Source organism: Vipera ursinii (genome assembly GCF_947247035.1).
Source record: "Vipera ursinii genome assembly, chromosome: 1".
Taxonomy (NCBI): domain Eukaryota; kingdom Metazoa; phylum Chordata; class Lepidosauria; order Squamata; family Viperidae; genus Vipera; species Vipera ursinii.
The window spans coordinates 54,100,611-54,128,330 of record NC_139512.1 but is presented as its reverse complement, the minus strand read 5'-3'; the positions used below and the strand labels follow the sequence as shown (position 1 = coordinate 54,128,330).

The window sequence follows — 27,720 nt, the reverse complement described above, 5'->3', positions numbered from 1 at the left end:
ATGCATCACGCGTGGCCAAAGCCCAGGTTTACTCTAAGTATGCACATACTGCTATGCAAGCTGGGATCTCTAATCTAGAGACTACTTTGTAAGTCCATGTATGGCTGCCTGCATATTGTTCCCTGCATTTCCCCAGCTAGAAGGTTTATGCATCATACTGATAAATACTTAGAATTCCTAGGTCCTTAAATTTTCAAAATTCCAACCTTAGCCAACGGAAGATTTTTCATAATTGTTTAGCCCCAAATTATTTTTTTTACTATCAAGGTTTTATTTGCTTGATTTTGCTGTTCACTAAAGTTATATTTGTATAATCAAATGTTTAATTAGAAAGGCAAAACACGACTGTCACAAAGATGCTTATATAGGGAAATAAAGACCATTTTGACTACAGTTCTTTAAACTATGCTAATGTCATATATTCATTTGTTTGATGACAAATGTCATCAAAAGAAATCACCCAAATGAATCTTGCCATATTAAAGTCATCTGGTTTGTGCTTATTCAGGTGACATATATTGCTTCATGTTTATTTACATACGTTTGCTGGATATTTATAACTTGGTCTGGTAAAAACCAATGTAAAGAAGTGAATATCTGTTGATTAGGCCTAGAGCAGGGGTAGGCAACCGAAGTTGCCTCCCCTGCTTTAGGCCTAATCAACAGATATTCACTTCTTTACATAGCTGACTCATATTCACTTCTTTGCATAGCTGACTCAGGAATTCTGGGAGTTGAAGTCCACGAGTCATAAAAGAGCCGAGGTTGCCTATCCCTGGCCTAGAGAGAGGAGACTTCAACTCAGTTATGGAAGCTCACCATTAGTTGAGCCATGAATTAAAGCACACACTCTCAATTCAAGCTATTGCTATTTGGAAGAGAACAGCAGCTGGCAGCTGCACCCTGCTAATTTTGACTTAGAATCTTGAAAAAGCTAAGAAGGATCAGATTCAGTTACTGCTTGGATGGAAGATGACCAGGGAATACCAAGGTGTTATAGATCAAATTGAGAAGTAAAAAAATGCACCCCAGAAGGTAGTAGTGGAAAGTCCCATCTGCACTACTGTCAGGAGACCTACAAGGATGTCTTTATGTAGTTACCAGGAGTCAAGCTAAGTTTGAGGGAAACTATAGCGATTATTATATTGCTATAATCATATTTGGGTGCTGCAGAGATTTGCTTGAGAAATTATTTACTTATTATTGATAATTATTTACTTAGCTCACCTTGAAACATATGAATCAGGAACTAATATATTTGAGTTTTCAGTACTAGTTAATTATGGAGTTAAAGGAGGACCCTTCTCACAAATTTTAATCTAGTCTAGTTTATTCTATTCATTTTTCTGATTTCAGCAAGAGAAAAAAAAGCCCTTTAGTATATTCAACATTTTGCTTGTCAATAAATTTGTGGATTACCTTTTATTAAATTATTTATTCTTATTAAATGAATTTTGTAGCTGCCCTAAAAATTAAGCTACCTTGCCAATTACCATGTCCTTCAATAAACCTTGCAAGCATTTTTGTTAAATTAAATTAAAAAAAATAGTAAAGGATTTTCTACCACTTTTCTCTCTTTCCTTTCCTTTAGAAAATTCTTGAACATATTCAAACATGTCAAGACGTATTGTTCACAGAGCGATTCATTTCTATTGCATTTGAAGTCAAACACCATGTTTATTTACTTAAGAACCCTGTAGAGAAATCATAAAGAACAGCAGAATTATTAAGTTTCAGAAGGGGGTTGTGAAATTCCCCTATGAGTTTCTGAATGTTCCTATATTATAAATGCACTTGCTATCTATACTCTGAAGGAGACCTTCTGAGGTGGAAAAGTTCTACTTTAGAAAGTTGTTTCCTAAACCAGGATTGCTTTGCAACTATTTAAGTATGTCACTTTGGTATGCGCCATGTTATCAGATTGCAACCTAAATCTACAATTCCAAATGGAGTATATTTTCAATAATTAAATTTGGTAGAAAACAGGGGGACTTGTGCTGGGAATATTTCTGAATAATTTTTAAACTGCAACTGCTATTAATCTATCTGCAAGAGTGAAAATGGACTACAGAGGGCACTTAATTACCTCCTATGTTGTAAGAGTAAGGAGAAATCTCATTTCTGAAGGTAATAGGGCCAAAGGGGCATTTCATCCCAAAGTGAGTATCACTCATAGATATGGCAAGCTTGACCTTCAACACAGGGGAAATTAGAACAGTAACTGAAAAAAATAAAATAAAAATGTTTAGATACGGTTTAAATGAAGTGAACATTGATGGACAAGGCAATCTCTGAAATTTTTACTTCAGAATGCCAAATAAGAATTCTACACACGAGAGGATGAGGCAAAGTCTTCACCTTCCTTACTGTGTCACATAGCTTTATATTTAAAATTCAGGGAACTTAAAAGCAGTTTGTGAGAAGGCATATTTATTACTTAAAGAGACCAAAACAAACAAACAAACAAACAAACAAACAAACAAACAAACACCTAAAAAATGTCAGCTGAGAACTCCCCATCTTTTAAGTACACATAGAAAGTGCGTTTCAAACCTGTCCAGTTCTTTGGGTCTTTTTTTTAATGGTAAGGTAAAGGTAAAGGTTCCCCCGCACATGCGTGCTAGTCATTTCCAACTCTAGGGGCCGGTGCTCATCTCCGTTTCAAAGCCAAAGAGCCAGAGTTTGTCTGAGGACGTCTCCGTGGTCATGTGGCCGGCATGACTAGACGCCAAAGGCGCACAGAACGCTGTTACCTTCCCACCGTAGTGGTCCCTATTTTTCTACTTGCATTTTTATGTGCTTTCGAACTGCTAGGTTGGCAGTAGCTGGGACAAGTAACAGGTGCTCACTCTGTTACGCAGCACTCAGGATTCAACCCGCCAAACTGCCAACCTTCTGATCGACAAGCTCAGCGTCCTAACCCACTGAGCCACCGTGTCCCTTTTTTTAATGGTACTTTCATCCTACCCATCATTGACTCCTGGCAACTGCTTAGGCAAGTCCTTGTAGTTTTGTTGGCAAGATTTCAGAAGTGGTTTGCCATTACCAGCTTCCTAGGGCTGAGAGAGTGAGAGTGACTGGTTCCAACCACTACACCAACCTGCCTCTCTGTTTAGTTCAGTGCTTGAATATATAATGACTAGATTGTTATTACGTGTGATCAGGAATACAGGGTTGTAGAAAGGGAGTTTTTTCAATATGTAGAAATGTATTGATTGACTGTTGGATAAGTCTGTTGGTATGAATATGTGGAGAGAGAAATCAACTATGTATGTTTGGTTCTACTTATGTGAATCTATTACATCTGGCATCTGGATACCACCTCCAAACATACATGTTTCTCACTATGTCTATATTTGTTAATGAATCAGGGGAACTGACCAGCAGAGGTGATCCCTTTGATGAATTCACACACTCATATCCACTAATGGGTTACATGACAGAGTTAGAATCACCTATTGTTCTAAACCAAGAAATATGGTAGCTTCCTGAGGCTATGACATTTAAACTTCTAATGCTTCTTTCCAATGCTTCTTTATTATTATTATTATACTGAGAATGCTTGGGAAACTCCATCACAAAATTTTGAAGCAGCTCAGTTGAGTAAAGTACAGGACGTGGCAAGGTAAGTTAGGATGGAAAAAGCCTCTTGTTTTCCCATCTGTTCCCTCTTCTGATAGAGCATGAAAATCATTTTTTTATTATAGCATAAGATAATATTAAATTCAGGACTCATTCTTAAAACATTTCCTCTCCAGTATATTCTATCATATATATGATTAGCTTTGCCAGGTATTTTGATGAGACACTTATACTAGGATCACCATTTGTTTTTAACCAACTCGAGAAATTCTCCCTCCCCAGAGCTTAATGAAGATATATACATATATTTCAACAATTCCATTCCCCAACATATTAAAAAAATATCCCAGTTACTCTACCTCTTTGAAAGCATCCCGATTTGCCTGGAGGCTAACCTTGACTACTTCAAAAGGGTTAACCACAACTGCTTCTGTTAGCCCAGATCCCAAGCCCGCAACTGCAAATGTCTAAAAGAGTTAAATCAATCAGTTTTCATGCGCTATGGTAAAACATCTCCTTACATCACTTTGTAAAACTGAGCATTAAGCTGACCAATATAATGAAAGTGGAGAGACCAACTCTTCTGCAGTAGTAGTATACCATTCCTAAACAGCTTTCGTCCTTGATTAGATGTTGACAGTTCATGCAGAAAAAATCACAAAAGCCACAAACCACATTCCAAATATTCAAAATAAAACGTCAAAGTCCTATCAACAATGCATTTCCTTTAGATGGGAGAAAGCTTTGTGACTGTTTTAAGAAATACATATGGGGAAAAGCATATAATCCACTTCCTATTTAGGAAGAAAGCACTGCTGCATCAAGACTAATTTACCCATTATTATGTATATCGTGTACTCACAAAAACAATTCTTTATATCACTTATAAGAAGTATATAAAACAAAGAGCTAACCCAATAATTCTAATGCCAAGAATGTATAGTATAATGTTGCTATATTCCCAATTAAATGAAACAATTCATTTAAGTAAATTCTCCATGATAAACTTCACAACTGAAGACATAATTGACTCAGTAGTACTGAGTCAGATGTTCCATTTAAGAAATCAACTAATACTATGATATCTAAAAAAAATACAATGCACTGAAAACATCTAAAAGCAGACTAGAAAACATTGTCCAATAGTTTAAAGGACACTTACCTGTACTGATATATAGGTAGTCCTTGACTTACAATCATTTGCTTAGTGACTGTTTTAACATTACTACAACATTGAAAAAAGTGACTTATAACCGGTCTTTGCACTTATGACCCTTTTAGCATTCCCCATAATCATGTGATCAAAATTTGGGTGCTTGCCAACCAGCATGTACTTACGATGGTTGCAGTGTCCTGGGGTCACATGATCATCATTTGTGACCCTTCCCAGCCAGCTGCCATCAAGCAAAGTCAATGACCTCATGATTCATTTAACAATTGCAGTAATTTGCTTAATAACCATGGCAAAAAAAACCCTCATAAAATTGGGTGCCACACACTTAACAACTGCCTTGCTTAGCAATGGAAACTGGAAGTGCCCCCAGTTGTGGTTGTAAGTCCAGCACTACCTGTATTCACACACACATGCACACCACAAAACATACTGAAGAATTATTCCAGAGAAGTGTTTCTTTGGATTCAGCAGCTGTAAGATACTGAAAGTTCAGTGTGATTGTGGCTTCAAGACACACATCCAACACCCCTCCACTTAGGATTCTGGACACACATAAACATTCCCAAAATACACTTTTACCAATATAAATAACATTCACCAAAAGTCCAGCACAGAGTAAGATGGTGCTTAAAACTTATAAAGCAGCATCAAGACTTTTGTAATCCTTGTATCTTCTAGAATAAGTAGAAACCTGAAATGAGGATCATTTTGGGAAATGCCCAAGACTTTGTAAATGAGCCAGAGAGAGAAAAATGGGAAAATTGCAATGTATAGGCGGAAATAATTAAATGTAAATTTGGCTCAAAACTAAACATACTTATCTAGGAGTATACCCTACTTCTAATAAGGACAATGCAGTCTGAGCAAAGTTACATCTGTGGAATGAAACATTTGGGGGTTTTGCAATTTATAAATTCCTCAGAATAATCTCACAATATTATTCTACATATTGAATAAGATGCTGTACATCAGGGGTCCCTGACCCCCTGTCCATGGACCGGCACCAGTCTGTGGCATGCCAGAAACTGGTCCATGCAAACAAGCAAAGCCCCACCTGTGGGATGCAGGCAGCACATGAAACCATGCCCCCTCTGGTCCACAGAAAAACCTCTCTCTATGGAACTGGTCCCTGGTGCCCAAAAGGTTAGGGTACATGATCTATATTTTTTCTGAGCAGCCATGATTCAGACTTATAGTCATCTATGATTAGTCCAACCTAGAACAAGCAGCATAAGCTAAACTCTTCCAAGACACTTACACTCAGAGAAATCTCAAAGCAGAAGCTTCTTCTACTTTATCAACATTGGATAGGTAGACAGTGCACTAGGAGGGGTTATATGGGAGATGGAATATTGTATGCACCTCCAATCTTTTCATGCTAATTGGCAATTCCATCTGTGGAAAGGGGTGAGTGGGGCTTGTTTTAGTTTAGTTTAGTTTTATTAAATTTTTATACCGCCCTTCTCCCAAGGGACTCAGGGCGGTGAACAGGGCATATGATAAAAATACAAAACTACAAAAGTTAAAATAGAATTAAATTAATGCCCACGATAAAACAATAAAATATAGCAATATTTAAAACCCAAATTAACTCCCCATCAGGCCAGGCCAGCTTGTTCAAATAGGTGGGTCTTTAACCCGCGCCGGAAGGAGCGGAGATCCGGTGCCATCCGGAGCTCCACCGGCAGCTGATTCCACAAAGCCGGGGCGCCCACAGAGAAGGCCCTCCCCCTGGGGGCCACCAGCCGGCATTCTCTGACCGGAGGCACCCTGAGGAGGCCCTCTCTGTGGGAACGCACTGGGCGGAGGGGAGTTGACGCCGGCAGCAGGTGATCCCCGAGGTATTCCGGACCCATGCCATGTAAGGACTTAAAAACCATCACTAAGACCTTGAACCTCACCCGGAAGACAACTGGTAACCAATGCAGCTCACGGAGCAAAGGTGTAACATGGGAGTACCGGGAAACTCCCAAGACAACTCTCGCGGCCGCATTCTGTACCAGTTGGAGCCTCCGAGTGGTCTTCAAGGGAAGCCCCATGTAGAGAGCATTACAGTAGTCAAGGCGAGAGGTCACGAGCGCATGAGTGACCGTACACAGGGCATCCCGGTCCAGATAGGGCCGCAACTGGCGCACCAGGCGAACCTGGGCGAAAGCCCCCCTAGTCACAGCTGCTACATGTTCTTCCAAGGTAAGTCGTGAATCTAGGAGGACTCCCAAGTTGCGAGCCCTATCCACGGGGGGTAACAGCTCACCCCCCATAGAAAGAGATGGAACATTTTGAATGTCCCGGGATGCCGGAATGCACAGCCACTCAGTTTTGTCAGGGTTGAGTTGAAGTCTGTTCCTCCCCATCCAGACCCGAACCGCCTCCAGGCAACGGGACATCACAGCGAGGGCATCACTGGGGTGGTTTGGGGTCGAAAAGAAAAGTTGGGTATCATCAGCATATTGATGATACCCAACTCCAAAACCACGAATGATCTCACCCAGCGGTTTCATGTAGATGTTGAACAGGAGAGGCGAGAGAACCGACCCCTGAGGAACTCCACAAACGAGAGACCTAGGGGCCGATCTCTGCCCCCCTGCCAACACCGACTGCGAGCGTCCCAGGAGATAGGAGGAGAACCACCGAAGAACCGTGCCTCCCACTCCCAATCCCCTGAGACGCCGCAGCAAGATACCATGGTCGATGGTATCGAAAGCCGCTGAGAGGTCTAATAGGACTAGGACAGAGGAACATCCCCTATCCCGAGCCCTCCAGAGATCATTCACCAGCGCGACCAATGCCGTCTCTGTGCTGTACCCGGGCCTGAAACCCGATTGGTACGGATCCAGATAATCCGCTTCATCCAGGACCAGAGGGAGCTGATGCGCCACCACACTCTCAACAACCTTCGCAAGAAAGCGAAGGTTGGAGACTGGACGAAAGTTGTTCAACACAGCTGGATCCAAGGCAGGCTTCTTGAGGAGGGGTCTCACCACCGCCTCCTTCAAGACGGAGGGGAAATTACCCTCACTCAAGGAAGCAGATATCACCGCCTGGAACCAGCCTCGTGTCCTCTCCCTAGCTGCATAAACCAGCCAGGAAGGGCACGGGTCCAATAAACATGTGGTGGAGCTCAGCCTCCCCATAATCCTGTCCACTTCATCAGGGGTCACAGAATCAAACTCCTCCCAGATAACATTGACAAGACCGCCCGTGTCCTGATCGCCAGACTCTGCCCAGCTGGAGTCCAAACCGGTCCGAATCCGAGCGATTTTATCCGACAGATGCTGACCAAACTCCTCGGCACGACCCTGTAAGGGATCCCCCCTCACCTCCTGATTAAGAAGTGAGCGAGTCACCCTAAACAGGGCGGCCGGGCGATTATCTGCGGACGCGATGAGGGTGGAGAAGTAATTACACCTCGCCACCCTCATCGCAGCGAGATAAGACCTAATATAGGTTCTTAACCGCAACCGGTCGGATTCGGATCGGCTGGACCTCCAGCAGCTCTCTAGGCCCCGTTTCCGACGCTTCATCTCCCGGAGCTCCGCGGAGAACCATGGAGCTCGTAGGGATCTGCACCGGGTCAGGGGCCGCAAGGGTACAACTCGGTCCAGTGCCTCAGTGGCTGCCCTTTCCCAGGCTTCCACTAAGGCATCCGCCGAGTTGTGAGCGACGGAGGCAGGTGGGGATCCCAGCGCCGCCTGGAACCCATCAGGGTCCATTAAGCGCCTGGGACGGTACCATCTAATTGGTTCCGTATCCCCACGGCGGGGGGTGGTAAAACGGAAGACCAGCCGCAGGAGGTGATGATCGGTCCATGACAGGGGCATGATAAATGGAGAGCCCCCACCAAGATCATCCAACCATCGTCCAGATAAAAAAACTAGGTCCAGGGTGTGGCCTCCCTCATGAGTTGGTTCAGAAATTACCTGCGTCAGGTCCATGGCCGTCATGGAAGCCATGAACTCCCGAGCCAACTCAGATGACCCTCCCAGGGATGGTAGATTGAAGTCACCCAAAACTAAAAGTTTGGGGAACTCAACCACCAAACCGGAGAGGACATCGAGTAGCTCAGGCAGGGCTGCCGCTGTGTGACTAGGCGAAACGTACACCAGCAGCAAGCCCAACTGCGCCCCCGAACCAAACCTCAAAAAGAGAGACTCACACCCGACTATCTGAGGAACGGTGGTCTCCCGCGGACATAAGGTCTCCCTGATAACTACCGCCACTCCCCCGCCCCTACCGTGAGCCCGGGGCCGGTGTAACGCTCGGAAACCTGGTGGGCAAAGATTAACCAAAGGGACCCCACCCTCTGGGCCCAACCAGGTTTCGGTAATACAAGCCAGGTCCGCATGCTCACCCTCCACCAAATCCCGCACAAGGGGAGCCTTATTAACTACGGACCTGGCATTCAGGTACACCAGCCGGAGCTCAGGAGGCTGCGCATCCTCGCTCCCGGCACCTCGGGGAAGAAACAGAGGGTCGGAGCGCCTCACCGCTTGTAAACAGCGGGGACGGCCCTCCCGGTAACGATACGGCCCTCTGTCCATACGCCTGCTGCCATACCCCAGTGTCGTGGGAATCGGTAATCCCACGACCCGCTCCTGAGCCCCAGATGTAACCACACCCCGCTCCCCCCGAACGCAGTCAGACCCAGGCCTGGCCTGTACCGTGGTTGTATGGCCACCCCCCATAGTCAAACAACCATTACCCCCCGCCCCTCTCCCTAACCCCCTAAAAAATTTAACTAAAAAATTAACCAGGGGCCTCCTATTAAATTTGGATCGAGAGCCCCTGACCTTACCCGGCCATCTCTCAGGGTCCCAATAATTGGGCCCTTCATTGAGACTGGGAGTGGCAAAAAAGGCGGGACGCACCCAGGAGAGGGGGGCATCCCTGAGGGCGAGCAAGTCCGTGCTGGAGTATCTGTACATAAGTCCAACAAGTCCAGATAAGGCAGTCCCATAATGGAAAAGTCCAGTAGGAGGTTCTACAGGAAGGGAGTGAAACATTCGGGCCATCGACCAACCTACTGCCACCCGGTTGGGTGCTCCCGGGGACAGACCCCAACCCGTCCTCCCACGACAGGTCGAGAGTCTGAGCCAGGGGGATGGTCCAGAATGTACACCCTGGGGGGGCATAACCCATAGAGCTCCCACCTCTATGGGTGTACCGATGTGAAAGCAAGCCGCTCTCCCACTGCGGCTTGCACCCAGGTCCGTCCCAGTCCAAAGGGGAATAGAGAGGCAGATGAAGAATTAGTAATTGGCAGTCCACCGGAGCTGCTGCGGCCATCGCAGACCAGATGAAAAAGCACCGACCACCGCCATATCGCTGCCGATGGAGCGGGCCAGCAAGCCCCGAAAACGCCGTCGTCGCCATCACCGTCGGAGGCCGGAACAAGGCAAGCGAAGCAGCAGCACCGCCGCCGTCGCCGCGGTCGTCCTCTCCACTGCCCAAGGCAGCCCGAGGACGCCATCACCGTCGCCACCTCCGCCGCCGGCAGCGGCGCGAAAAACAATACCAGGGACATCCCTGCCACCAAGCTGACCAGCGGTCGTCCCCTCCGCCGTCGAAACGGCCCGAAGACGCCGCAGCCGCCGAAAGCGGCCCGAGGCAGGTCCAACAGAGAGATCCCTGCCGCCGCCGCCACCGACATCGCCGCCAACACGGAAGCGCCAAAATGGAGGCGCCGATCAGCTGGTCAATTGTGATCAATTGGTCCCTAGATGACTTACTAGGTTGGGTTGCTTCTGATTGGAGCAGGGCCTGGAATTACTTCTCAGGAATCAGATGTTTCCCTTCACTTTACCACCCTCTCCTTTAAGCCCAGATAGTCCTTTATAGGAAACTTTGAAATTTAGTTCTTTTATTGGGATAAAGAACTGCCAACTCTTAACGGAATTGGAGTCATTGGGGGTCTTTTTTGTCCACTTAATGTCTCCCTATTTGTAAATGTCAATCTGCAGTGGTAATCTTCCATGAAGGACATTGACCCTAACCATTTCTAAGAGTGGGGATTGGGGAATATCTTGAAGTGCTTCCCCATCAGAAGTCAGGATTTTGAGGCCTATTTGATGACATGCTTGTTGTTTGGCTGAATACTATATCATGTGTGGAATCAATTCTCCCCTAATGTATGCAAAGAGGCCTTCTTTTCCTGAGGGTCCTCTTTTAGTGCTTACTTCAGTTGAAACCCTTGAGAAAAATTCAACTTGTTGAACCTTGGAGTTTCACAGTTAATTTAAAATTTTGAAATATCTTCTTAAGTTCCTTGGGTCAAGATGTTTTGTAGGGTTGTCCTCTGAGTGAGTTCAGTTAAAAGAGCAACAATATATGACAACTTAGGTATAATCATCTATGCCAGCCTATTAGACTATTGTTTTGTTTCCGGGTTGAACCGATTTGTGAATTACTTCCACCTTGTCAGTTTGTATTCTAAAGATTCTTTGAGCTACTTTAAAGTTGTGATACCTTACTTTCAGTCGGGCCCATAGGGAGTTGGGTGATACAACAGTAAGTTATTTTCCTTGCAAACACTTAAATACTTTATGCAGGTGTGCTAGATATTCTTGCCAAGTGCTGCTGAAAATGATGATGTCATCTAAATAGACAATAGTATATTTTTTCAATTTTCCATGCTGCCCAGAACCCAAACAAGTGTGCTTTTCCTTTGCCCAATTACAGTATCATAGTCAATTTATAAGGCATGATAATTGCAAACTGGCCAAGTTCATGCTGCAGTGGTTTTGGAACTCTCTGTGCAATTTGATCATACAGATATGAAGATCCAGCATGTGGATTACAGGTTGAACATGCCTTGCATTAAGCATTCCTAATCCAGTAACTGCCTGTTGGACTGAAACCATTCATTGATGGGTATTACAGGCTGTACATCCCCTCTTTACTCTGCTTAGCAATCAAGTATGTGAGATCTGTAGAGGTTCTGCCTGACATGGACATATTTTTCTTCCAAACTCTTCATACAGAACGCCTCTTGCCATTTCCCTCTGCCATGGCTTTATAAATATGCTGTAACCTATGAAACTCAATGAGCCACTATATTACTCATTCAGAGTATACCAAAAAGCTTATCCTAGTACATACATCTGCAAGATGAATTACCATTTTCTCTGTTAAAAAGATATGCAGAATCTTTAATAGTTGACGTACATTGTGTTCTTTGGAAAATATGGAAGTCCAATACAGGGAGTATGAGAGGGGATCTTTCATGAGTCAGAGACAATTTCAGTGATGTAATAGTAATATGGTAGTTAAACACAATATGTTAAAAAAATGATCATGTCCATTTCATTAAAACCTTCATTTCCATTGGCTGTTAATGTACATTTTAGTAGTTTTCCAGTTTATATGATATGCAAGTGTATGACATACTTCTTATGCTTGTCACAAAATTTCCCTGAAAGAGCCAAAAATCCAGCAAATATGCCTAGTTTCCTTAACTAAAAATATTTTCCAGATGATCAGGATTTATTGATAATTCCCCCTTCCAATTGCATTTTTCTAACAATTTAAGAGTCAGCTATATGGATTGATGGCTGGGCAGCCAATTTTCTAGGATTTCTTAACATTCATACTATCCAAAAATCTTAAAGCAGATTTTCTTCCCTTGCCCAAGCAAGGGTGACAGAGGGAAGGGAAATAATTTCATGACTTTTTACTAATCAGTTGAAGCAGGATTACCAGCATAGCTGGGGCTGGATTCTTTTATTTTTCCTTTCTTTTCCTTTCCTTTCCTTTTCTCTCTTCCCTCCCTCCCTTTGTGTCAGAAATTGCATCCTTCACTTTTCTACAAAAAAAAATCAGCAGAATGATTTCAGGAGCTTTTGGAGATGCCCCAGTGGATCAGGAGGCTGCATGTTTCCTGTGGACTGTGATTTGCCTTCCTTGTTCACATAAATAATTATACTGAAATCCAGGCTGGCGAGAGCAAAGGCTCCATTTGTACAGAATATTAGAGCTTCCTCAACAACTAGGAGCCATCTGAAAAGTCTCCTCCCCAAACTGAAGGCGCTGCCAACAGAGAAAATATCTGCCCTTTCTTCACTGCTTTGGAAGGATTGGAAAGTGTCTATCAAAATGACAAAAACAGCATTGCATCTTTGCAATGCAAACTTTGCCTGCTATGGCCACACACGTGCACATACTAATCTGTTTATATATGAATAAAATGATTTGTTATTAGTATCTGGAGCATTGGTATCCCATCTAGTTTAACTCTGCCTTTCTTCCTATCTCCCCTGTCTTACCTAATTTGAAGACAGCATGCTATGTAATGTATTATATTATAGGTATCTGTATATTCTGAATTGCAAACTATCACTTACCAAAGCTGGTGATAGAGAAACATTGCCAAGTATTTTCTTGTACTGTTCAAAGGTGAAGAACTGGAAAGTAAATAAGGAGAAATTTAAAACTCAAGAATAGAGATTTTATCATAGAAAGCTGTTTACCTTTATTAGTCTAAGAAAAGACAAAGAATGATTTGATTTGGTTGTACATTGTTGAATGATTAGTGTTACACACATGGTTTTGGTTAAAACTGAATCAAACAAATGTTCTCAGATCATTTAAAGCATTTATTGGAAAGATACAGCACACACACACACACACACACACACACACACACACACAGAGAGAGAGAGAGAGAGAGAGAGAGAGAGAGAAAGAGAGAGAGAGAGAGAGAGAGAGAATGCTATTATACAAATATCCAGTCAAATTTATAGTAGTTTCATATCTCAGTATTGTCCTCTTTAAACTTAATACTCCTTTCATCATGCTTTACTTCAAAGAGTAAACTACCTTCTCTGTTTAGTTTCTTATTCCAAAAACAATATTTCTTTTAATAAAGTACAAAAATCTTTTCTATTTATTCCAGTTAGTGAATACAATATGACCTTTTCTTTTCTTTTTACTGTTTAGTATGAACAAAAATGTACCAGCAAAATCTGTTGATAGTAAAAAATAATATTATCATGTAATCACTGTTGTAGCAATTAAAACAATTCAAATTAATTCTAGATTTTTCTACAAGGATATTCTGCTTTATTTATGTCTTGATGGTCTGTTTCAAAGAATGGGATTATGGAGCTGCAATGGAAGGGGAAAACTGGCAAAAACTAGAAACATATTGATCTGGTACTGATTCTTAATTGCTGATTTGTTCTAAGCCACCTTTTCTCTTCACCTATTTGTATCCAAGACTTCCAGGCTTGAGATGGCTACTGCTGAGACATTAGCATTGTGCACATTACACCTGTTTGCCTTCCCATTGAATTTCAGACTACTACTCATGAAAATAAATAAATCCCAGATCTTTTCCAAATAAATTAGCCTTTCAGAGGCCGCCAAAGCCCAGTCCCTCCCAGCCCCACTCCCCTCCGCTGAGCTCTGCAGCTGCACTCTCTAGGTGTTAGTAAAGTGTCTCTTCACGTGAAGTGAGGAGGTGGCAGACTCTGTCGTCAAAAGGGGCTTTCAGGAACAAAGACTGCCAGCCCCTAGCCTGATAGTCAATACGTGATAGTGTTTAACAGCCCCAGGCAGTCATAGCAGCAATACTCAATGATTTCCCAGTGGCCATTTGGAAACCAGTGGGATGGGGTAGGGGGAGAAACCCCAGCTCCAGGCAGTGATAGGAACATGAAAAAAGGTAGTCAGTGTTCTGCAGTAACAGCTTGTCCCTCAGGGCAACTCCTCACAATGTCTAAAACTTGCACAAGCAACAATAGTCAAAGTTCAGATGGCCGCTAGTCTCCAAAGCAGCAACAACCAGCCTCTCCTTCTCTTCTGTTGTTGCTTGCAGCCTCAGGCCTCGTTGGTGTCAAACCCCTCCCCCCTGTCCTTTATTATTAAAATCTGAATTTAGCAACCGGAGCAACTTTCTCCTCACTCTTTCCCTTGCCTCTGCTTGGGATATCCCCCCTGCGAAAGAAAGTAGTAAAATTCCACCTTCTCACTCTCTCTCACTCTCCTCTTCCCCCCTCCTTCACAGAAAGGGATCAACTTAAAACCTGCAACCCTTCTTCAACTTCACCTGGTCCCTCTCCAACAAACAGCAACAACAACCTCCCCCACCCCTTTCTTTCCTCCTTTTTCTTTTCTTCCACCGGATCCACACCTGCCACGGCCAAAACCTGCCGCAGCTGTCCGAGCTTCCCTCTCCCTGGCCAGGCTTCTGCAAAGCCCTTCAGCCAGCCCCACAACACACTCCCCCCATGTGAACAGTTTCTTTGGTCCCCCAAAGAATAGGGAACTTTCTGCTAAGCATCTATATTATCCGGGAGTGAATCAACCTTCATTACACAGTAAACATCACTCTTTCTCTATGCTATGGCCTGGGGCATCGTATGTTAATCTCTTCACCAGGCGTATCACCCACCTTGGTCTCTGCACTTTAGGCTCAGCAATATCATGGGTGCTGTCCTCTTGTAACTTCTCACCCCAAGGTACCTGGGACTGGCAACTCTTCCTCTAATGCTGGTGATCGCGGACCATATGAAGTGACCTGATCCATTTCTAATGGCTCCCCTAACTCTGTGATCTCTGGCGTCAATGACCCCTCCTGTCCCAATAATCCCCCAGGCTGTTCCCCTACCTCAAATCTCTGAGGAGTCTTCTCCCTTTCCCAAGCTCTAGGTATGGGTTCCGAAATGTCAGGCCCAGACTGTTCTAATTCCACCTCACTGCCCACAGTGAGGGGTATGATCCCAATATTCCCCAATGACCACAACCAACCTATACAACTCTCTTCTTCTTCAGAGTCTTCCATTTCCCTTCCTACAGACAGATAGGGTTCCGCCCTAGTTCCTAATTTTCTTCCCACTATATGGGGCTCGGTTGCGGTGACTGGCTGAGTGACTCATACTGCCTCATTCAAGGGCAATAAATGGTTCTGATGCCACACTTTCAAAGGCTATGAACTTCCTTCTGGTCACATCTGATACACTGGTAGTCCCAGCAGCTTCTCATTAACAACATACAACTGGGGACCCCACCGATCTGCCAGTTTGTGCTTCCCAGAGGGACCCAAATTACAAAGCCCTTCATGGCATGGGTCCGGATTACCTATGGCAACACCTGCGGCCGGCGTCAACTTCCCTCCGTCCAGTGCGCTCCCACAGAGAGGGCCTCCTCAGGGTGCCGCCGATCAAAGAATGCCGATTGGTGACCCCCAGGGGGAGAGCGTTCTCTGTGGGCATGCCAGACCTTTGGAACAGCTTACCGGCTGAGCTCCAGACGGCCCCCGACCTTCGCTCCTTCCGGCGCGATCTCAAAACTTTCTTTTTCGAACAAGCTGGCCTGGTCTGACGGGATGGGGTTGGGTTTTTATAAATAGTTTTAATTGTAATATGTATTAATTTTAAGGGCATAATGTTTAATGGTTTTTTTAATTTTTGTATAATATTTTTATTGTGTATTGCCCTGTTCACCGCCCTGAGTCCTTCGGGAGAAGGGCGGTATAGAAATCAAATTATTAAATTAAATTAAATTAAATTCCTTAATAGTACCCGATCACCAGACTGCAAATCCTGAACTCGTACTTTCAAATCATAGTTTCTCTTATTTTGCCATTCCTGAACCCCTGCGGCCTCTGCAGCCTTTTCATAAGCCCCCTTCAAATTCTTCCTCAATCTATGCACATAATTACAATATGACCTAACTGAGGTCTCATCCATTGAGGTGACAAAGACTATGTCTACCGGCAAATGGGCTTCCCTACCAAACATCAACCGATACAGGGAATACCCAGTGGCATCATTCCTTGTGCTGTTATATACATGGACAATGATAGAAATATGTTGGGTCCAGTGTTGTTTCTGTTCTTCAGTGAGTGTCCCCAACATGTCCAAAAGAGTAAGATTAAACCTCTCAGGCTGTGGATCTCCTTGTGGATGATAAGGGGTGGTACAGGACTTCAGAATGCCCAGTAAACCCGATAGTTGTTTAACAAGCCTGCTTTCAAAGTCCCTCCTTTGGTCAGAATATATGTGCTGAGGCACCCCATAATGTACAAAAAACTTCTCTACCAATACTTTGGCTACCGTAACAGTGCGCTGATCTCTTGTCGGGAAGGCCTGAGAATAATGGGTAAAATGATCAGTCATGACCAATACGTTTCCTTGCCCACTTACATCCAGTTCCAAGCAAAGAAAATCAATGCAAACCAAATCAAAGGGCCCATAACTTTGCAAATGGCCCATTGGCGCAGCCCTTAAAGGTAGGGTTTTCCTCTGGATGCAACGCAGACAAGATCTACAATTGTCCCCGACTTCGGTCTTCATGCAGGGCCAGTAGAATCGATCCATTACTAACTTAAAAGTCTTTTCTGGCTCCAAATGCCCATGCTCGTCGTGTAGCACAATCAACACTGCTTCTCTGTGTTTCTCCAGAAGCAAGAGTTGCCACCTTTCTTCAAGCCCATCTGAAGGGCCCCTCCGATAAACCACTCCATTGCGAAGCTGTAAGCAATCCCTCTCCTTATACAGCACTCAGGTTCCTCTTGGCGAATCGGCAAGTAGACCCTCCCACTGACCACTTTTCGACCAGGCCACAGAGGGGATCTTTGCCTGGTCCCTCCTCAGATCTTTCTTAGTCAGGCCAATCCTGCCCTCCCCTCTGACCTGAATGGGATTACAGTATAATTTGGGGACACCTGCAGTACTAACACCCGTCTATTCAGCCCCAATTGCTCCCCTAGTTCAACGCTCAACCCCTTGATACAGCACTTTAATGCTATCAGGGGGCGATTGCGTCCACTCTCTAACACCTGCCCCTGAATCCTAGGGCCTCCTTGACAAAGCGTCTGCATCCATGTTCCTCACGCCCGGGCAATATCACAAAATGAATGGGCAGCCAACCATTGATGCCCCATGGCATCAAGTTTAGTGATTGTGAGCAAGTACGTCAGTGGATTATTATCTGTCTTAACCTCAAACTCTGCCCCATACAAATAATCCTTCAACTTATCCACAATCACCCACCTGAGTGCCAAAAATTCCAGCTTATGAGTGGGATAATTCTTTTCCCCTGGGGGTTTATCCCCTGCTGATATATGCAATGGGCTTCAACTGTTGCTCATGTTCCTGATATAACACCCCCCCAAGGCCTCTGACATCTTCTGTCAGTTGCAAACTTTCAACCTGAAAGCACTCCAGAATACTCTTTTTCCATTCCAGCAGTACATAAAAATGGGAGAGGGGGAATCCCGATCCACCCCCATATCTATCACATATACCCTCTGATCCAGGACAAAACCCCTCAATGTCTGTAAAATTCACTCCTCTGACCAAACATCACCAGGAACATCAATTACTACGCTTGTCCTTACTTCACTATTCTGCTCTTCGCACCACCTGATAGCTGCGTTAGAGTCCATTTTGTTCCCCTAGCTCATATCCCTACACGAAACCAACCCTCCCTTACTAAGGCGTGGGGAGGCAGGGAATCCTGGATAAGCACCTCATGTGTAGCGTTACCCCCTCAGAGGCTGCCAAAGCCCAGTCCCTCCCAGTTCCACTCCCCCCCATTGAGTTCTGCAGCTGCACCCTCTAGGTGTTAGTAAAGTGTCTTTTCTAGCAGAAGCTCACGCAAAATGAGGAGGTGGCAGACTTTTGTCATCAAAAGGGGCTTTCAAGAACTAGCCTGATAGTCAATACATGGTGGTGTTTAACAGCCCCAGGCAGTCATAGCAGCAGTACTCAATGATTTCCCAGTGGCCGTTTGGAAACCAGTGGTGTGGGGGGAGAAACCTGCTCCCTCTCCAACAAACAGCAACAACAACCTCCCCCACCCCTTTCTTTCCTCCTTTTTCTTTTCTTCCACCGGATCCACACCTGCCACGGCCAAAGCCTGCAGCAGCTGTCCGAGCTTCCCTCTCCCTGGCCAGGCTTCTGCAAAGCCCTTCAGCCAGCCCCATTACACTATCGATTGGTAACTCTGTAAAGTGCATACAGGCCAGTGGTCTGTAGAGTTAGCACTTCAGATGCAAATCCACAGCACAGATCCAAATGCAGATTTACTTGGTAGTCAAAACTTTTAAAATTAAAGGACAAAGAAAATAAGGCATAGGGAAGACAGAGGTAGCCAATCAGCAGGTTATTGGCAAGAAGAGCACTTGGTGATATATTTTTTTTTTTAATTTGTTATAACAATTCATCTCCAACAGATAGGAGGTTGGCTGAGCTGAGCATTTGTAAAGGAATGCAAATTATTTTATTTTGTTCAGAAGCCTAATAACAATATTGATACTTCAATGAACAAGCCAGAAATGTCTGAGGCTCAAGCAACCTTTGTGGTAAATAAATGACTTTTAAAATATTAATAGAACGAGATATAATACAAGTATTAAGAAAATGCTCCATAGCATTTTTCACCAGCATTAAACATTGTGCATCGCAGCTAATTCATTAGCAACTATTAATTAACTTAATGGTAGTGCATGAAGTCTAGAAATATTAATAATACATTTGCTACCAACTTTTCTATGACTAGTTTATTTAGAATTGAAGTCCAGTGGGGCTTATTCCTGCGAAAGTAGGTATAAAATTTGGTTCATTATTCAAGAAAAGTAAACAGTTGATTTGAAAAAATTGCAAAAATCAGCCGGTTGATGAGACAGGTTGAAAAAATTAAGGAAGCGTAACTATAAGTACTTGGCACAAGAAATCAGTTAGATTTTCATGAAATATATTTATTTATTTATTTATTTATTTATTTATTTTTAAATTTATATACCGCCCTATTCCCGTAGGACTCAGGGCGGTTTACAGGGAAAATTAAAAGTTAAAATACATCATATACAATTAAAAATGATTAAAACTAAGATTAAATTAATACCTGAACTTAACTAAAACCCCATTAATTAAAAATTAAAACCCCTCAGTCTGGGCCAGACAACTCAAAAAACCAAGTTTTCAAGTCCCTACGAAATGAGCGAAGGTCATGGAATTTTTATGTTGCTCATGTTTCCATTGTCATATTTTGAATACAAACATTTTAAAAAAAGTTGTTTTCTAAACTCATTTAAAAAATAAGTTATGTAGAAATTTTGTTTTTTACTACATTTCTGAAGCTGAACAAAACCAAAGCAAATATCTAGTTGAACTGGAGAAAACAACCAAGTTGCAAATTTAATTTGTCCAAAAAAAACCCCAAACAAACAAACCCTAGTAATTTTTCCTTGCATGGCTTACTATAGTTTACTTTACTGAACATCTCTAAATATTTTTATTGCTTAAGAATTCTAAAAGTTCCATTAAGTTAAAAAGCGTTTTCATCATAAAATCAAAAGAAAGATGCTGTTCATCTGGCAAAGACACTTATAAATCTAAGTTCCATGGGGGTGGGGGAGATATCCGGTATTTACCATATGTCCCAATAACCTTAATATAAAAAAGTCTGGGAACACATGCAAAAGATGTATTCACCCAACAAGATCATCTGTTAACCATTGTACGGGCACCGTTCATGTCTTTTCTTCAAGTCCAGACGAAATCTGGGCTATAAAGTTTGGCTTTTCATCCTTCAGAGTTACCAGCTTTCTTTTAGGAGGGTGGAGGAAGAAAGACAGAAAGAGGCACAAACACAGTGAGAAAGGATCTGAACTCTTCAAAATGAAATTGTCTTTGACACATGGCGTCCAAGTGACATACTACCTTAATTATAATGGCTTTATTTTTACATGCAAATGGATTTACGAAAGGAATAGACAATTATATTTTTCCTTCTCAACAGGAACTCAGGCTTGTTTGTTTATCTGAATGATCTTTTATCAGCACAGCAGTTCTATAATTCAAGGCAGCTTTTCTCTGAAAGTAACCAAGATGAAAATGGCAGGTAGAGATGCAGCTGTGCAAAATTACCACAATAGAACTTAAATTACAGTATCAAATGTGGAAGCGATTCCAAGGAATATCTGGTACACGCCCCAAGCCTCCAAATGTGAAATTCTGTGATCAGAAAACCCCGACTTTCATTTCCAAAAGTAATTAACTCTTAATAAAACAGGACTATATAAAATTTCCCAATGATTTAGCCACTATTTAACACTGAAAAAACTGAAAATCTTTTTCCAGAGCAAGTTTCTTTCTACAATAATGTAAGTCCACACTTAACAAAATGTTTGTATCAGCTTAATGTGCTCATTGCTGTGTGAGAGGTTTATTTATAAGCATATTTTATTTGTCACAAAATGTGTGAGATGTTTGTGCACATGTATGCAAATTATCATTTATCAAAAACAAGCACGCCATGTTATTTTTTTTTTTTTCAAACTATGCCTAGCAAAACAACAACAACAGCTGTACTGGAAATGTAAGAAAGCTACCAGGTATTGAGTTGCATCTCTTTGTGGGAAGTCAGCTCCCCAGAGAAGGAAATATTAAAAGGGCAGAAAAATATATTTCCTAAAAAGAAATTGAAGAACTAGGAAAGCATGCCCAGGTTTCTTAATTGTCTTAGGTCTCCTTCCCCCCAAGCAGAAAACCAGTTCTATAGACATGCAAATGTGAGCCATCAAGAAGGTTGGAGCTAGACGCTTAGGAAAGACAAAGACATACCCCAGCCCCAGGGAAGCAGGGGCTGGGACATACAACCAGCAAGATTCCTAGAAGGGCACACCTGGATTCAGGACAGAATATGTGACACAGGAACCGGAAATAACTTAAAACGATAGGGTCCAGGGGGTATAAAAACCCACTACCCACATGTGGTCAGTCCTTTTTCTGTTGGATCCATACTTCTGTCTGGCTTTCCTCTGTAATAAACTACAACCTTCTTCCCAAAGCAGTTGTCATGTTTATTCCCCGCTTGGATGAACCATGATGAAGACTTTTTTCCCTACATCTTCTAGGAGGTAAAATCAGGCTAGTACTGTCAATAATATAGTGTGGCATCTGCAAGACACTCAGCTTTCTATATTTTTTAAAGTGCTTTAAGCAGTTTAGCTTACATTATTAAAGGGATCATAATCTCTTATATTTCCAGTTTAAATCTTCTCATGTTTACAGAGCCATCATCCAAAGGGCACTGTTGGGGAGACCTCAAAAGACTTGCAACATAAAAGGAAATTCTTAAGGGGGGGATGAATGCCAAAATGTCATTATAGCTAATCAATGATATAAAATGCTAACTCAGTGTTAAACTTCTCAATAGTGTAGGTCTAGCTCTGAATTAAATATAAGAATGTTTGGTGTTCCTTTTTGACTGTGTTTTCCCTAATAGTATTTTTCCCCAGAGGAAGAAAGATAAACTACTTTGAAGATTTACAATAATGTATCTAGGATCATTCGCAAGAACGTTATATTATGGAATGGAGAAAATGGATTGAGTTTATCCAGAACAAGTATAGGGTTAAGAAGTTTTATGTAGCATTCGAATAAGTCTTCTTTCGTTTTTTTTTCTTTTTTTATTCTAGTTTTTTATATATATTTAATATTGTTAAGGTGTGTCTTATCCTATATAAGCTAGAGAGTGATGGATTTTAGAATTTATAGTTGCTAGTATATGGCTGTTTATGATTGCCTTTTTATATATATATACCTTGTATTTAGCTCTGGGAAGTCGGGGGGTGGGGAGGGGGGGTGGAGGGAGGGGAGGAGGGAGGGAGGTTGGGGGGAGGTGGGGGGGGGAGCAGGGAGGGGGAAGGGGGGTTTTTTAAAGGAAAACTGTATTTTAAAACTTTTCAATAAAAAAAAATAATGTATCTAGGATTGTTCCATTCCCCCCCTCCCAAAAGCAAAATGGAAACCTCCTGAAAAAATACCCCAATTATAACTTCATATGTATAAAATGCTAACTCACAGGAAGAAAAAAACCTAAAAGAAATGCAGAGGAGAAAAAAGAAAGAATTGAAACAGAAAGGCAGAACTCTAAACAAAGACAATCAACACCATTGCAGTTTGTTGCAAAGCTCCATTGAAAGTTGCTTAAATCTTCATTTATTTTCCAACAGATTCCAATATTTGAGGACACAGTCTTGCATTTATCTAGCCCCAGTGTGACATTTCCCTGATGCGCTGTTTATTTTTTTTTAAAAAAAAAATAATAGTCTGGATTGTATCATTTATATTGCTTTAATACGATTCTGTATAAGCACAGAGAAAGCAAGTCCTAAACGTTTTCTAAAATAAATGAATAAACCCGGCAGAAGCTGTGGGGGGTCGTGCTGGAGGGAGGAGGAGGTGGCCAACTTCAGGGCTGGCTTCATTTTATTCTTATGCTGGCTATGGAAATGAAAGGGCTTTGTTTTCAATGGATTCAACACTTTCCTTAATTTGCTGTGGCGTCTCTGCTTTCTGTTTAAGTGACAAATCACTAAAAATGTCCATAGTGGTTATCACTGACTGTTTTGACCATGCCCTATGGACACTGCACCTGTCCATATCTAGGAAAGCCTATTTGGAGCCCAGGCAGTAAATTTAAGATGCAGAGTTTTCCTGAGACAACGTAGGGAGACATGCCTGCTAGTTAGCAGCTGTAGAATTCCTCTGCACCCACAGCTGGAGAGACTTCTCCACTCCCTCCTAAAGTCCTCTGGATAGATATTTTGGAAGGGAAGTAAAATTACTTTCTTACTTATAGTAATCCCAGTTAGAAGAGAATATTTGTAGCTCAGAGTTGAACTGTGGTTCAGCTGTGCACTCATGATTGTACCTAGTCAGATAATGAAACATCTGCAAGTAAGCAACAACACTCAAGAGAGTACCAAGGACCTCACAGTAATCCCAGTTTTTCTCTCTTTGGGGAGCATGGAGATTGACTTACCTTTACTGCTCTTTTGGGTGTTTCAGCCAAGATTGGAGGGAGGATACCTTTGTAGAAACCAAACAAGCTATTGAATAAAGAAAGACAAAAAAGAACATTAAAAAAAATACCCAGGTATGTATGAACATTAGCCAAGTGGTAATTCTGTTTTCATTTCAGAATAAAACAACTAATCTCAAGGCTTTCTTAATTATTCAGAACAGCCCTTATTGTCAACAACTGAGTTCTGGTTTTGTACATATTGTGTAACTATTGCTGCGGTCCTAAAATTTTCCTGAGATAATACCACTGACTTCAACAGGATTAAACTGGAATAAATTCTTTGAGGACTGTAGTCCAAATTTTAGTTTACACTAAAACAAGAAGCATAATTGCAACTAAACACAAATGCAACCCATAGAACCTATGCAGATTAGATTACTTTTTTTGTAAATAGAAAGCAACTTTTTCTGCGAAAGAGAGAACGAGGTGGGGGGTAGGATTGATTTATTTACTGCTGACTGCTTAAGTAGTCAGGCTTCAGGCTGGCAACATCATATTTAATAAAGAAAAATGATTACAAAAAGTGAAAAGAAGGCTTGGAGAAGACATTTTGGTTCTTTGGAAATGTGATTCAATGTGCAAGTTGACTACTTGGCAATTTAATTTTATTATTAGATTTGAGCATATTTTCCTTAAACCAATCCAGTTCACTTACTTATGTCAAGTCAACTGAATCTGAGTTTTTGTGTGGAATCTGTATAGCATTATACTGTCCTCCTGTGGCCCTTTGTTACCATTTTATAACTAGATTTCCTTTAAAGAAAATAGTGAAAGCGGATTCTAAAAGGCACTGCTGCTTTCTAAGACACAACAAATGCACCTCAGTGCTTTTATTAAAGGCAGTCCATAGCAAATCCTGTGGGGTGGATCACACAGAGGAAAGAAATATGCACTGTGCCGCTCTTTCCCTCCTTCCTTCTTACAGACCTTATCCAACCTTAGAAGATTTTCAAGAGACGGGATTAAGAATGAGCAAAAATTATACCAAGGCTTCGGTAGCTGCAATGGTTGCCAATCCGTTTCCAAGCTATGTTATTGATTTTTAAAGCTCTGAACAGCTGGGATATCTCAGCGATGCCTCTTCCAATTAAGAACTTGCCTGGGGTCCTCTTGGGTGAATCTTTTGGTCTGACCCTGCCAGGAGCAAGGAATGGGGGCTTCTAGTTGGCAGGGCTCTGCTTATGGAATACCCTTCCCAGGGAAACATGTCTGATGCCCAGTGTGAATGACTGTTCAAGGCCAGAGAAAGACATGTCTCTCCTCTCAAGTATCTTTTTGGTTCTGTAGTCAGATTGAGGATGGACCTTGCTTTATACCGGAACAGTGTGTTTTTAAAAGTTTCTAATATTTTGTAATTTTCACATGACTTTCAGCAATAGTCAGAAGCCTGCCTAGTTTTCACTTCATATATGCATACATTGTGTGCTACTGTTATACTGAGTATGGTTTAATTTAAAGATAGCTCAAAGGACAGATAAACTCATTGCTTATAGAAATTACAAATAGTAGAGAAAATGCATCCAGATGTCAGAGGCAGTTATTTTATAGTCACAGAGTGCAGGAAATGACCACTGAGATTTTAGAAGATACAGGTAGGTCCGCTACCCAAATATTAATCAAAATATGTCCTCAAGTACGCAACAGATACCCCATTACTTTTATAATTATTACCAACAGTCTCCCCCCCAGTTATTACTTTTATAGTTAGATTTAATCAGGTATTGTGCTGATGACTGATGACTGATACACAGATGGTTCTGAAGGTTTTACAAATCTGAAATATTTTCTGTTTTAGATTAAACACTTTTTTTCTGCCTGCTCTGTCTTTATTTAGACTGTTTTTATACTTTTGTTGCCACTCTAGGACAAGCACAATTCCAGCCCCCAAGATCATATTTTTGAATTTGAAAGAGTTAACAATTACATGTTAAAGTGAAGCACAGTTAAAATTGCATTATTTTGTTTCAACATTAAGCATCTAAATGAACATCACCATTCAATTGTGTTCTGGGCAACCACCCAAATTTGTCTTTGCTATAGTTGATTTTGAAACATTACAGTCAATCATATCTTCCCAATTTGTTCTTCTTTAAGGCTTTAGGCATCCTTCTGGTTTCCATTTCTTGTTTGGAAGCCTTGAGTCATCCATTTTGGCAAAATGTCCAACCCAAATCAGTTATTTTCTCCAAATTATATTGAAATTGGGATCTTGCTTAGTTTGTTGTTTTCCTCCCCTGTCTCTCACATAATTTTCCCTTTAAGGATCAAATACAAAGCTGATTGAAGGCATGCATATAATATCCTCTTTCTTCAGTTGCTGTCAAATCCAAGCCTGTTACCCACATAGCTCTGTAATTGAAACAATGACAGAAAGTACCTTTAGGGCCATATTGACTTGCCTTGCAAGAATCAGGGCTTCACATAATTTAGATGAATTACAGAGCTCGGCAGTGTAGATGTACAGAATGATCAGTGTGCTAAATGTACATTACTGGAATTCAGAGGATCTTTTCAGTCAGGCAAATTGGAGATAAGGGTTTGGGGTTTTTTTTGGTGTTTTGTTTTGTTTGTGTTTTTTGCATTCCTTGTATTGTGCAATTCATATTTCCACTGCAACCTGAATACAGTCAGTCCAATTTTTATTCAAAAGAAATCAAAAGTCTGAAAGCTTTTGTTGCTTGCTTCTTCGTATTCTTTCTTTCTTTCTTTCTTTCTTTTTTTTGCTTTTATAATTATGAGAAATAAACCTGCAGGAGTTAGGCTTTCAGTAACTAAAATAAAGTCAGTTTAGCAGTTAATGTTTTAAGGCATATCAGTAACCTGAAATAAAATATAATAAACTCTTACAATTATCATTCTTCTTAAATTTAAAAACTCTATTTTATATACAGTGTGGATTTTTCATTAGATATAGAGTAAATTTTTAAAAATGAATGAAAGAGAGATTACTTTGGACTAGCAAAGTGAAATTCATCTCATTTGCTGGTTTCTCTTTTACTTCAATTTCAATTATTATTAACTGGATGTATTATTCAAGTATGTATGAATTTACACAAATTCATTTTAGAATTGCATTAAGAAAAAATTGTTTAATGATAATGTGTGTAACATTTAGCATTGTGAATACAACTCCATAGTATGGATGAAATTTAGCTGTAAAAATTGAAATAAAGCATACAAAATGCATGTTCAACAGTTAATTGAATGCAGTTGAAAACAGAACTCATGTTTCAAGGACCCCAGGCTTTTCAATTTGGATGTACTAGTACCTCCAGACTTCATACACCGAATTAAAGGCATTCGGGATAGTCAGAGTGAGAATATCCTACTTCAATCCAGGGAAGTTTAGAATTTATTCAGGTGCATTATTTAAAGTGATCGTCCTCTGAGGTTTGTTTTATTAAAATCTTTTTTTAAAAAAATGTATGTGCCATACAGTCTCATTTTGCAGCTATAGGCAATTTATAAACTATACATTAAGCATATAAACCAATATTACTCAAAACTCTGGAAAAACTCTTATTTTGGTATTATTGGAGAACTATCCTGAGCAAAACTTGCAGTGCTGTTCTCCCTTTTCTCATCTGGGTTTGGGTCTCTTCCTCTACTCTGTCAGGATACAGGCTAAAAGTTTTCAAAACATTATTGAGAATCTGCAGTCTTGGATAGATAGGCTTGGATGTGCTAAGTAATGAAAGACCCCAATAATACATACAAGCAATCTTATACACGTCAGTTTCACCTATGGGATTTCAAACAGTACAAAACTGTTAGCTAATCCACATTTAGTCACCTACACATTTCTAAGCAAGAACCAGGGCTTTTTTCCTCATAGAACGCTCAGAACGGAGTTCCGGCACCTTTTTTGGATGGAACCTTGTAGGGTAGGCAAGGTGGGTTGTATGACGTCTGTGAGTTCCGGCACCTTTTTATTTTACAAAAAAAGCACTGGCAAGAACGTTGTTGTTTGCACACGTATATCATAATAGGGGTATTTCAGTAGCAACCTACTATAAAGTTTGTCTTGTTATTTATAGTGACTGTTCTGAACTGCAGTGGGCAATTGCACCACATACAAACTGCATCTTTGCGACGATAGTAAACATTTACTTATTATTCTGTACTGCATCGCCTAATTGTGCACTCTA

At 41.7% G+C, this 27,720-nt stretch overlaps 1 protein-coding gene across 3 annotated transcripts in view; it reads right to left on the bottom strand.

Moving 5' to 3' along the window:
- The window catches only part of SLC25A21 (solute carrier family 25 member 21), a 309,041-nt gene that overhangs the window by 8,555 nt on the left and 272,766 nt on the right, over positions 1-27,720 (bottom strand). For 2 of the 3 annotated variants that reach the window (XM_083361106.1, XM_083361107.1), the window contains exons 4-6: positions 23,531-23,597; positions 13,096-13,155; positions 3,942-4,049 (exon numbers count right to left, since the gene is read on the bottom strand). In XM_083361106.1, coding sequence (XP_083217232.1) covers positions 3,942-4,049; positions 13,096-13,155; positions 23,531-23,597 — 235 coding nt within the window. The remainder of the gene's footprint in view (positions 1-3,941; positions 4,050-13,095; positions 13,156-23,530; positions 23,598-27,720) is intronic. The other variant, XM_083361108.1, reaches the window with a different exon arrangement.